We start from the raw sequence: 12,848 nt of genomic DNA on the forward strand, positions 1-12,848 counted from the left end.
CAGTGTGATTCCTTTCTAGTCTGTCCGCCACACGGCAGCCAGAGCAGCTAACCTAAAATACAAGTCTCGCCATCATTTCCTTGCTAAAAATTCACCAGTGGTGCCCCCCCGACCTGGTCGCCTGCCCAGTGACATCCACGTTCTTCATGACCCTGGTCAGTGCTGCTGCCACCTGGCTCCTGTTAAGCTCCACAGCCCCATCCTCAGCCCGCCTTGCTTTCCGCCTTAGCCTCCAATAATACTTACTGGCTCTATTCTCTTCCCCATGTACTCTTTTTGAACTTAAAAAAAAAATTAACAGTTGTACATTTATGTAACTTAAAGAGTCATCTATGTCTGTAAGATCAATTAAGAGAAACATCTGTTTCCTACTTTGGTTTCTCCAACCCTGAAGTCAGTCAGTTTCAGCGGTAGCTGGGTCTTTCTGTGTTTACTTTGCTATTTCTAAATTACACGCTGGTGTTGTCGCTTCTTGATTTTCCATTTCCAGGCCATGTCTCTTCGTCTCCCCACTGTGGAGGATGAGGTGTTGGCTCACTTTTGCCCGGCTTCTGCCTCACACGCTCACATGTCCATCCCTTCTACCCAGTGTTGCTGCTGTTTGGTGCCGTTGAGCCAGTTCCAACACACGGCAACCCCATGTTACAGAACAGAACTGCCCCGTAGGGTTTCCTAGGCTGTCACCTTTACAGAAGCAGATCGCCAGGACTCCCTCCTGCGGAGCCGCCGGTGGGTTCAAGCTGCAGACCTTTGGGTCAGCAGCCAAACCTTTAACCATTGTGCCACTAGGGCACCTTAATGAAAGGTGTAGGCCCTCGTAAAGTTAGATAACCCAGGGAGGAATGTGGTAGACAGCATTATCGGTAATCTTATTTTTTGTTCATTTCAAAGTCTTTCCCAGTTTTTCCTGACAGTTGCCCCATTTGGATCATAATGTCAAAGACAGATTTGTTTTTGTTGTTGTTGTACTTTTGATGAAAGTTTACAGAACAAACTAGCTTCTCATTAAACAATTAGTACACATCGTTTCGTGACATGGGTTATCAATCCCATGACTTGTCAACGCTCTCCCCTTCTCGACCTTGGGTTCCCCATTACCAGCTTTTCAGTCCTTGCCTTCTAGTCCTTGGCCTGGGCTGATGTGCCCCTTTAGTTTTGTTTTGTTTTATGGGCCTATCTAATCTTTGGATGAAGGGTGAACTTCAGGAGTGACTCATTACTGAGCTAAAAGGGTGTCTGGGGGCCATACTCTTGGGGTTTCTCTAGTCTCTGTCAGGCCAATAAGTCGGGTCTTTTTTTTGTGAGTTGGAATTTTGTTCTACATTTTTCTCCAGCTCTGTCCAGGACCTTCTGTTGTGATCCCTTGTCAGAGCAGTTGGTGGTAGTAGTGGGACACCATCTAGTTGTGCTGGACTCAGTCTGGTAAGAAAGATTATTCTTGATCTCACACAGACACAGACATAGACACACACACACACCTGGTCTCATTAGGTTTGTAGGTGCAGCAAGAGTGTTAATTAACCATGCAGCAACCTTGAGGTTGCTCTTGCACTCTAGAGCCACACAGTATTGAACAACTACTGAGGTCACAAACCAGCTTCTGCCCAGAAATTTTCATAAGGGATCTCAAATTGATCTTTTGAAAGCCTCTGTTCTTTGCTATCCTGAATATTAGAAACTAAGCCCAAGAAACTTTCTCTACGACATTTTTAACTGGAACCGAAGTAGTTATAGATGTGGGGGAAGTCTTTTTTTATCGGGGTCTGCAAAATTTGCTAAAAGTTCCTGGCCTGCCAGGAGGTGATCTCCCTTATCTTCTTTAAGGCCAGGACCCTTCCAGGCTAGTTTCCCTGCTAGAACTTTGTAGACATCAGAGCCGTAAGTAGAGTTGACCTTGGCTCCTTAAAAGTGGCTCGTCATACCTGAGTCTAGGAGAATCGTTCCCCAGTGTCTCTCCGGGTAAGACCCCGGTTCCATAATCAATTCATTGTTACATCCTGGTTAAAGGGAGGACAGAGTTCTGTTGAACCTGTGCAAATAGCTGCATTCCCACAAAAAGTACAGAGTCTCAGAGTTTATATTTTTCTTCAGTGTTTGTAGGGAACTCTGCATTAGTGAAGTACTGCTCTTGCTGTGATCTCCAGTGGGTAGGTGGTCATGCTGTTTGCTATCACAAGGTGGGAGTGACAGTAATAGTAGTAGTGTCAGTGTCCTCAGAACCTAACTTCAGGGGGCATAGTGCGAATCAAGATCAGCCCAAGGCTGATTCCAGTGAGGTGGGGGTCAGACGCACCTCTGGCCTCCAGCCTTTTTACCAATTCTGACACCAGCCGTCCCTCCCATAGCACTCTCTACTTCTCTTCCGGGTTTGATGATCCATTGCAGCAGCCGCAGCAGAACTCAGAGAGCACACTTACAGTTAAGTGGCTTATTAGGGAACAGGGTACAACTCGGGATCAGGCTCAACAGGCCCAACTCAGGAAGCACGCAGGCAGTCTCTCTTCTTCAGTGCAGGACAGCTCTCTCAGCGCCTCTGGAGTGTGCAGGCCTCCTCTCGGCCCCCTGAGGGCAGGCTCCTCTCGGCCCTGTGTCTGTCGCTGCTGCTCTGCAGTGGAGCCCCTTCTGGGCCTGTTTCCATATTCAGTGTTGCAGCCCTTGACCTGTGTTACAGCTCGTGTAGGAGGTTTCTTGTCTCCCCTCTGCTGCTCTCTTCTCTCTTCTTTCTTCCTACTTCTGTCCTGCCGCTTCTTTCTGTCTCAAAAACCTCTTTGGGTTGGCTGCTTAATTATGCGAACTCCTTGTCAATTTCGAGGCAGGGAGTTGCCACCAGGGCCAGGAACCCTGCAAGGGGCATGCCAATCGCAGGGCAGGCTGCAGCCCAGCGCCAGGCAAAAAATATCAAACCGTCCTTGTTTACAGCTTACCCAGGAGCTGTAACAAACCCTTTGGGGTAGAAAACTAAGACAAAGGTAACTCCTCAGGATTTAGGGGAAAAACTTTTCTTAAGCTGTCTTTCTAAAGAACCAAAGCAAAAGGTCGTATAAAGGAACGCATTTCACCACACCTTGGTACCAACGATCCTAATATTTGTTAGGAAATATCTGATGTGGGTAGACTTTCTTAGGAATCTCATCTTCAGGATGAAATTGAAATTTGATTATATTTTCCAGGTTCATATTGAGATCCACTGAGTGCCTGCTTCTGACTGTGACCAAGGCATGTCCTCGAGCCCCTGGCATCAGAGAGTACAAAGTATGAGGGATGGAAGAGGGACCCTTGGCAAATGCCTTGCCAAAGCGGAGGAGGAGGGAGAAGCTGGCTCAGACAAATCATTATATGGGCTTGATAAGAGAACCCAGGAGAGTTCTGACCCATCAGACGTACTGTCCTGGGTGGATCAACCTGCGTTCAATGTAAATGGAAATTCACCAAATGAGTTATCAGTGGAAATGAAAAATGACCTGAGCGAGGCTCCAGACTCGCAAGAATCCTTAAGAAGAAATTCCGCTTTAGCAGCCGCTCTGAGCAAGACCATGGCTCTGTCCTTTGCTCGCACGGAAGGGCGGGGTGTGAAGGTGCTCCCAGATGTTGGTGAGGCTCTGGTGAGGGACTGGCTGAGAAGAGGGCCAAGGGCCACTGACCGCCGCAGAAACTGGTGCCGCAAAGGAGAGCCCGGGGTGTGGTCTGCACGTCTCCAGCCTTTGGAACTACCACGTTACCACGAACTGAATCTGCTGCAATTAGGAACGGGAATTCTTGAGGATGAATCACCGAGTGCTTTTCTTGGGATCAGCTCTGAGCTTGAACCGCCTTCCCTGTACTCCATCCTTTCTGCAACCCTGTATGCATGTCCTGATGTCCCCCTGAATAATGAGACAAAAGATGCTTCCCTTGACTGTTTGAAGCCCGTGTTTTCAGAGCAAACTATAGAGTACAAGGAAATGCTCTCAAGTGTACAAAGTATACCAAGTGATCTGCAGGTGACACTGGGGTTACTGGCTCTCTGAGCTTTGGAATTTGCAAATCTGTTATACTATAGCTAAGGTACAAGCAGAACAATAAAGATAGTGAGATTAATTTCAAGAGTTGTCTTAAAGAGTGATTTCCTTTGCATTAAGGCTAGATGCAAACAGTGCAGCCGTCAAGTTCCTGCTCTGGTTGTATGGCTAGACCAAATTAAAGTAAATGGAATTGAAACTCACAAAAAGCTGGCTGACTCAGAAGGAAATTTTTGAGTGTATTTTAACTTGTGCTTGAAGGACATTCAGAATTGGGAAATCCATTTCAGAAGAATATTGGTAGATAATAAATATCAGATTAGAACCTTGTTTAACATAAAGTTCTTTGTAAATCTTTAGTACCTGTTTTGAAGGACTATTGGCCAGATACTGCTCTTCAGCCTGCCTTTGATCATCTGATAGAAGTGGATATTTGTAAAAGTCAACCCTCTCTACCTTCTAAAAGCTGTGGTGAGTTTGTGGTCAGCTGTTACCATTTCTGCATTTTGTGGAAAAATTTTGATCTGCAGGAGAATTTCTTTTCTCAGACACTTTTTTTTTTTTCCACTTGAAACACAGTTTACATGTAGGCCCTCAGATGAAAGTTGCAGTATTAAATTTACCTTTAGAATAATCCTTTCTCGAATTAGGAACCCTAGTAGTGTTATCTTAAGTAAAAATGAGCTTGAAAATATTCAGTGTAGCTCAGTTTACAGAGAGGTAAATCAGATATTTCCATTCTAGAATGTTCCCAGTTTCTAGAGATTGAGATATCTTTTACACTAAGATTTTTCGGAAGTAACTCCTTTTGCTGTTTGTGGATAACTTTGGTAAAGTCATTAAAGAGTCACCCTTGTGTGTAAGTTTCTAAGGAATCCCGAGGTGAGACTTAAAACAACCATTTCCAGGATTATTGATTGCCTATATCAGCTTCTATTGTGTGCTGAATTACTGTGCTGCGTGCTGTTTTAGTGTTTTGGGGAAATGAAAAATAAAATCTCTTCTTCAGCGTAATAAATATAAGTATTTTTTTACGTGTGTAGTCTTGGTTTATCTGGTCTCTTTATTAATGCTGTCTTCTTAATTCTTAAACATCTCTTAGCACTGAAGTGGGTTGCTGATCTAAAAGACCGGAAGCAGAGGTTGAAAAACAAAACGTAAAGCTAGGTCAGAACTGAGCCGCTTCAGTCTCTTCACAGGGTCTAATGAAATAGTGCACTGTGGTCCTTTGGGATGGTGCTTAGATGAACCTTTGAAAAACACGATCACCATCGAGTCTGAAATGACACTGTCCTGATTGAGCAAGTAAAACTCTGGCTAAAGGACACTCCATGTGGTGTCACCAACGGATTGTGAAATGAGATGAGGACACATTTATTTTAAATGTTTTAAAAATGGGGACTGTTTCCTTGCAAGCTCTACTCCTTTTACTTCTTTACAAAAAAAACAACCAAGTCTACTCCTTTGGGATGGAACTTTCCATGACTCATCAACTGTTGTTATTTCTTTGTTTTGTAAATTGCAAGTATGTAAATGTATTCAGCCAATTGCAGAGAAAAGTACAGAATTCTCTATTGGGCATCAAATGCTGAAGTAATAAATTAAAAATGTTTTCATGTGGTTGCATTAAAATAAAGTGTGTTTTTTCCTAAAAGCAGCTTTGGGGATGTGAAATGCAAGTAAGAGTAGTAGTGTCAGGACCTGACATACCTCCACCCTCCCAAAGTTTTTACCAATTCTGACATCAGCTATCCTCCCCAGGCCACTCTGCTTCTCTTCTGGGTTCCATACGTTGCAGTGGTCACACAGAACTCACAGACCATATGTACAGTTAAATGTCTGATTAAGGAAGCGACAGGGTACAACTTAGGGCCAGGATCAGGAAGCATGCAGGCAAAGTCTGGAAGGCTCCTCTCCCCCAAGAGGAAAGCACCTGCCTCCCTTCTTCACTGCAGGACAGAGTTCTCAGCTCTCAGCCCCCTGAGGACAGGCTCCTGTTGGCCCTGCAGGCCGTGGGCATCAACTCTGCCCTTATAGCTTTTTTAGGAGGTTCTTTGCCTCCCCCCCTCTCCCCTTCTCTCTTCTTTCTTCCCTCTTTCTGTCTCTAAAAAACCTCTGTGGGGTCAGCTGCATCTATACATAACTCTCAATTTCAAGGCACAGCCCCTCCCAGCAGAGCTAAAAACTGGCCAATCCCCTCTCAGATACTTCATTTGCATAGTAGAGTATAGACACTTACTTTGCATAGTCTATTGACCAGTCCCTGCAAGGTGCATAGCAGTCATAGGACAAGCTGAAGCCTAGGGCCAGATGCAAAGTATCAAACCATTAGGTTTGATTACACGGGAAATGTGAGTAATCAAAAAAAAAAAAATAACAAATGCTCTAGGGTAGAAAACTAGGGCAAAGGCTACTCCTTAGGGCTTGGGGGGAAAAGCAAGCTGTTTTTCCAAAGAACCAAGGCAAAAGGCTACATAAACTCACGTCACGGCAGGGGAAAGGTCACAGTAACTTGTTTCTTCACATTGATGTTTTTGTACCCATATACTTAGCTGCTATGTTTTCCTTTGGTGCTTAACTGTGTACATTTCCTGTCAGAAGATTCGCTCTCCTGTTGAAAGTTCTGGGGATAGCTTTACCTGGAACTCAGGAGCAAAAGGTGACAGACAGCCCCGAAGAAACATGATAAATGCTCCTTATATAGTGTCATGATTTTATAAAATGAAGGCCTCCTTTAAACCCTTTTATTCGGAGGCAATTACTACAGAAAGAAGGAGACATTCTTGTGCATAAACTAAGCTTCCATGATTGGGTTATAAAAGGGATCACGCCCTGGAAGTACAGAGATTGTACGGAGCAGTTCCACTCTGTAACACGTGGGGTCGCCATGAGTCAGAATCAGCTTGACGGCAACAAGTTTTATAGTTTGGGCAATAAGAACTAAGGGAAGCTTGTTTTAAAAGAATTGTGATTCTTAAAATTAGATGCTTTTTTTTTTTTTTTTTGCCTTTGTGGACTCTGCCTGTGGAAGGCTTTTAAGGGTTAAACACAGCAATCATTTTAAATTTAGAAACAATTTCTTTTTTTATATTAATACGGGAATGGTGGTGAGGTCTTGAAGTGATTATGAAGTTGCAAACCTCTAGAGAATAAAAAATAAAGTTGCACTTAAATAGATCATTTTTATATGACTACCGATTTTATAAATAACCAAGAAATGTATTTTAGAACTTAGTATAAATCTGTGTATTCTAAAATTCACATAGATCATTGGCTATACTGTGAATTCACACAGAATCAGAAATGTGCTATAGAATTCTCTCTACAGTTTCTTATGAGATAATTTTCAAATTCTTTTTAAACCTTCCAAGCAGAAGAAACAGATGGGATCTCTGGAACAGTACAGGCATACCGTGGAGATATTGCAGGTTCGGTTCCAGACCACTGCAATAAAGTGAGTCAAATGAAGTTTTTGGTTTCCCAGTGCATATAAAAGTTAGGTTTACACTATACTGTAGTCTATTAAGTGTGCAACAGCATTATGTTTAAATAAACAACGTACACATCTTAATTTAAAAATTCTTTATTGCTAAAAAATGCTAATCATTGAGCCTTCCGTGAGTCGTGATCTTTTTGCTGGTGGAGGGTCTTGCCTGGATGTTGATGGCTGCTGACTGATCAGGGTGGTGGTTGTTGAAGGTTGGGGTGGCTGTGGCTGTTTCTTAAAATAAGACAACAGTGAAGTTTGCTTCATCGATTGACTCTTCGTTTTAAGAAAGATTTCTCTGTAGCATATAATGCTGTTTGATAGCATTTTATCCACAGAAGAACTTCTTTCAAAATTGGAGTCAGTCCTCTCAAACACTGCCACTGCTTTAGCAACTAAAGTTTATATAGTGTTCTAAATTCTTTGTTGTCATTTCAACAATGTTCACAGGATCTTCACCAGGAGTAGATTTCATCTCAAGAAACCACTTGCTTTGCTCATCCATAAGAAGCAACTGGAAACCTTGGTGGCGTAGTGGTTAAACGCTATGACTGCTAACCAGAAGGTCGGCAGTTTGAATCCCCCAGCTGCTCCTTGGAAGCTCTATGGGGCAGTTCTACTCTGTCCTATAGGGTCACTATGAGTCAGAATCAACTCGACGGCAACGAGTTTGATTTTGATTTTTTAAGAAGCAACTCGTCATCCATTAAAATTTTATCATGAGATTGCAGCAATTCAGTTACATCTTCAAGCTCCACTTCTAGTTCTCTTGCCATTTCCATTACATCTGCAGTTTCTTCCTCCACTGAAGTCTTGAACCTCTTAAAGTCATCCATGAGAGTTGGAATCATCTTCTTCCAAACTCCTGTTAATGTTGATGTTTTGACCTCTTCCCATGAATCATGAATGTTCTTAATGGCATCCAGAATGATGAATCCTTTCCAAAACGTTTTCAGTTTACTTTGCCCAGATCCATCAGATGAATCACTATCTATGGCAGCCTTACAAAGTGTATTTCTTAAATAATAAGACTTGAAAGTCAAAATTACTCCGTGATTCACGGGCTGCAGAATGGATGTTGTGTTCGCAGGCATGGAAATATTAATCTCCTTGTACGTCTCCATCAGAACTCTTGGGTGACCAGGTGCCTTGTCAGTGAGCAGTAATGTTTTCAAAGGAATCTTTTCCTGAGCAGTAGGTCTCAACAGTAGGCTTAAACTATTTAGTAAACCATGTTGTAAACAAATATGCGGTCATCCAGGCTTTGTTCCATTTATAGAGCACAGGCAGAGTAAATTTAGCATAATTCTTAAGGGCCTTACGATTTTTGGAATGGTAAATTATCATTGGCTTCAACTTAAAGTTACCAGCTGCATTAGCCCTTAACAAGTTCAGCCTGTCCTTTGAAGCTTTGAAGCCTTGAAGCAAGACATTGACTTCTGGCTACCTATGAAAGTCGTAAATGGCATCTTCTTCTAATATAATGCTGTTTTGTCTACACTGAAAGTGTGTTGTTCAGCGTAGCCGCCTTCATCAATTAGCTGGATCTTCTGGGTAACTTGCTGCAGCATCTACAACAGCTCTTGCTGCTTCACCTTGCACTTTTATGTTACAGAGATGGCATCTTTCCTTAAACCTCATGAACCAACCTCTGCTAGCTTCAAACCTTTCTTATGCAGCTTCCTCACCTCTCTCAGCCTTCACAGAATTGAATAACGGCTTAGATATCTAGTGCTGCTATAACAAATACCATAAGTGGATGGCTTCAACAAAAAGAAATCTATTCTTTCACCGTCTAGGAGGCTAGAAGTCCGAATTCAGGGTGCTAACTCCAGGGGAAGGATTTCTCTTTTGGCTCTGAGGGAAAGTCCTAGTCATCAATCTTCCCCTGTCTAGGAGTTTCTGAGCGCAGGGACTCTGGGTCCAAAGGACACGCTATTCTCCTAGGTCTTGTTTCTTGGTGGTATGAGGTCCCCATGTCTCTCTGCTTGCTTCTCTTTTTTATATCTCAAAAGAAATCGACTTAAGGCACAACCTAATCTTGTAGGTTGAGTCCTGCCTCCTTAACCTAATTGCTGCTAATCCTGCCTTATTAACATCATAGAGGTAGGATTTACAAGGCACAGGAAAATCACATCAGATGACAAGATGGTGGACAATCACACAATACTGGGAATCCTGACCTAGCCAAGTTGACACATATTTTTGGGGGACACAATTCAATCAATAACAAAGAGAGTTAGAGCCTTGCTCTGGATTAGGTTTTCGTTTAAGGGAATGTTGTGGCTGATTTGATCTTCTACCCGGACTACTAAAACTCTCCATATCAGCAATTAGGCTGTTTCACTTTCTTATCATTTATGTGTTCACTGGAGCAGAACTTTTAATTCCCTTCAAAAACTTTTGCTTTGTAATCACGACTTGGCTGACTGTGCAAGAGGCCTAGCTTTTGGCCTTTCAACATGCCTTCCTCACTAAGCTTAATCATTTCTAGCTTTTGATTTAAAATGAGAGACGTATGACTCTTCCTCTCACTTGAACACTGAAGCCATTGTAGGGTTATTAATTGGCCTAATAGCAATATTGTGTCTCAGGGAATAGGGAGGCCCAAGGAGAGGGAGAGAGATTGGGGCGGGGGGCGGGTGGGGAACGGCTGGTCAGTGGAGCAGCCAGAACACACACATTAAGTTAGCCATCTTATATGGGCGCGTTTTGTGGCGCCCCAAAACAATTACAAGAGTAACATCAAAGTTCACTGATCACAGATCACCATAACAGATAAAATGATAATGAAAAAGTTTGAAATACTGCAAGGATTACCAAAATGTAACAGACACGATGTGAGCACACAGTGTTGACAAAATGGAGCCCATAGACTTGCTTGACTCAGGGTTGCCACAAACCTTCCATTTGTAGAAACGCATTATCTGCAAAGTGCAATAAAACGAGCCTTGCCTGTATGTTTGAACTCTCAGGTGGAAACTGCGGTCTTCAGGCTTGGCAAGGAGTGGAACCTTTAAAACGAGACTTCAACCTCAACCCAACCCAAGCAAGCGACTATACAGGCAGTGGAAGTTTTGAAATTAGAAGCTTAAGTAAGAGTGCAGCTCCTTCTGGACTCCCCTTTGCTTCCGGAATGTTTTCTCTTATCCGAAACATTTTGTTTTTATCAAAACCCAATTAACCAGGTCAATTGAAAAGCATCTGTTTACTTACAATTGCACTTCAAATTTTGCATACTAACTGCTCGAGTGCTGTATATGAACAGAAGTTTGAATGGAAAAGATTATTTGCCAAAGTGCTTGCTTTCTAGGACAAGTAACTCTCAGGACGAACTTTCTTTCCTTTTTCCTGAAATAAATTGTCTGGCCTTATTGAGGCAGATCAAGACATTGTTTTTACAGGAATACTCTGTTGAGTTGGGAAGTGTGTCCAGGCCTTACTCAATCAGACGTTCACCTCAGTCGTCTTTACAGCACAACAGGAGACCGTTGGGGCTGAGAAGTCCTTGAGTGTCGTGTTTCCTTCTGGTAAACCGATCAGTAATTCAAGGGTGCAAGAGTAGACGGTGGTATAATTTTGCTCTTTATAGTTAATTTAATTTAGTTTTTATTCAGGTAAGTAACAATATTGGGAATTTTTCTAGGGTAGCTGTGGCTCACGACAGTACCGTTTGCTGTCAAGTCAATTCCAGCTCATGGTGACCCCATGTGTGTCAGATTAGAACTGTGCTCCATAGAGTTTTTAATGGCCGAGTGTTTGGAAGTAGGTTGCCAGGCCTTTCTTCCCAGGCACCTCTGGGTGGAGTTGAATCTTCAACCTTTAAGTTAGCAGCCGAGGAGTGCTTTAAAGCATTTGCACAACTATGGACTCCAGGACAGTATTCGTTAGTTGCTATGAGTCGGTGCCGACTCATGGAGACCTTACATAGAACAGAACAGATCCTGCACCATCTCCAGGATCTTCTATGTTTGAGCCCATTGTTGTCCTAGTCTGTTTTGATCTGGAAGTGCCTCTGAAACCTGTCTACCATGGGTGACTCTGCTGGTATTTGACATACCAGTCACATAGCTTCCAGCATCACAGCAAGACGCAAGCCACCACAGCAGGACAGCGTTAACAGATTGAAATTCTCCGATTAACTGTTCAATGCTTTCAGTGTTTTAAGGAAGTGGACTTGACCTCTTTTCCTTTCCCCTGTCTGTCTCACAAGAGTGCTGTTTCTGATACTAGGAAACAATCAGGTAATTTAGTTGGAGAAAATTAGGGAACTGGCTCCCTTTTCTAACTCTTAAAGCTTTTCTTTATTATTTCTTTATTGTTACAAGGACTCTGCACTGCTCCTTATTCTGATGACTTGGAGGAAGTCTCCTGGCTCTGCCATCCTTTGACTGGCATTGTGCAGCTGCCTCTTCCCGGCTAAGTTCTCAAATGCTCTTTGTCAGACGTGTAGGAATAGCATACCCAGGACAGAGGAGCCTACAACTCACAGTGCAGCAAAAGCACGGATTCTTGTCATTTTCCCTCTTTTAAAAGACCTGATAAAGACTCAGACCTTTTCAGGAAAACCTCTTGAATGTGAGGGGCTCTGAGAAAAAAAAAGGGGTTAATTTACTTTAAATGCCTATACCTGGTTCTCCACATGGCAAGTGAGCTCTCTGCAAATCCAGACATTTAAGTGTCGAATCCTGGAACTGAGAAGGCAGCGGTGAGGGAAACGCACTGTTCTCAGGCCCCGGTCCTGGTGCCTTTGGGAGCAGAACCATGTCCTGCCTCCCCACGGCCAGGTGAGCACCAGGTGTGTTCATTGCAAAATTTAGTCTTTCCATTTTCTACTCTGCAGTGTAAAATCAAGGTGTGGCAGATAAACGTGCATTTAAAAACAACATTCAAATGTTTGGGATTCTTTTTAAAATCCGCGTCTCCGTTTTTCCTGGACTAGTTCAGAGTTTGAGTGATTCTTTAACAAGAACATATGGTTCAGCGTCAACATCGTACATTTGGGTTGAATATATTATTCCCTGATTCTTCAATCCCTGTATTTGGCAAAAGAGCACAGTCGGCCATTTTGTTTTAAAATTTGCATAATTTATGTGGTGAATATTATGCCCCAAATGGATTTTTTCCACCAGCTTCCTGCGGGGAGCAACGGGTTTGCTTTTTAGCCACAGAAGTGCTAGAATATCAGGACTGTGGCGTCAGGCCCCCCTCCACAATGTGTGATCAATGTGTGAATTGTATCCTTCAGCGTTCAGATTCATAGCAGTGGTGGACTTGGTTTGTTGGGGGGAAGGAGGAGGATCCAGAAAAAGGGGTGGAATTGCCCAGCTCATTCTAGATGAGAGTTACTCAGACCAAAGGAC

General features: G+C 43.0%; 1 protein-coding gene across 4 annotated transcripts in view; it reads left to right on the plus strand.

Moving 5' to 3' along the window:
• Positions 1–12,848, plus strand: part of LOC104846480 (small integral membrane protein 10-like protein 2A) — a 157,071-nt gene that overhangs the window by 17,237 nt on the left and 126,986 nt on the right. The window contains exon 2 of one of the 4 annotated variants that reach the window (XM_064296026.1): positions 4,359–6,951. The exons of 1 other annotated variant lie outside the window; for it this stretch is intronic. In XM_064296026.1, the coding sequence (XP_064152096.1) occupies positions 4,359–4,370 (12 nt within the window). In that variant the 3' untranslated portion in view covers positions 4,371–6,951. Of the gene's footprint in view, positions 1–3,170; positions 4,084–4,358; positions 6,952–12,848 lie in introns of those variants that run through there. 2 more of the 4 variants (XM_064296025.1, XM_010596273.3) reach the window with 2 other exon arrangements.

The sequence above is a fragment of the Loxodonta africana genome, chromosome 12, assembly GCF_030014295.1.
Source record: "Loxodonta africana isolate mLoxAfr1 chromosome 12, mLoxAfr1.hap2, whole genome shotgun sequence".
NCBI classification, from domain to species: domain Eukaryota; kingdom Metazoa; phylum Chordata; class Mammalia; order Proboscidea; family Elephantidae; genus Loxodonta; species Loxodonta africana.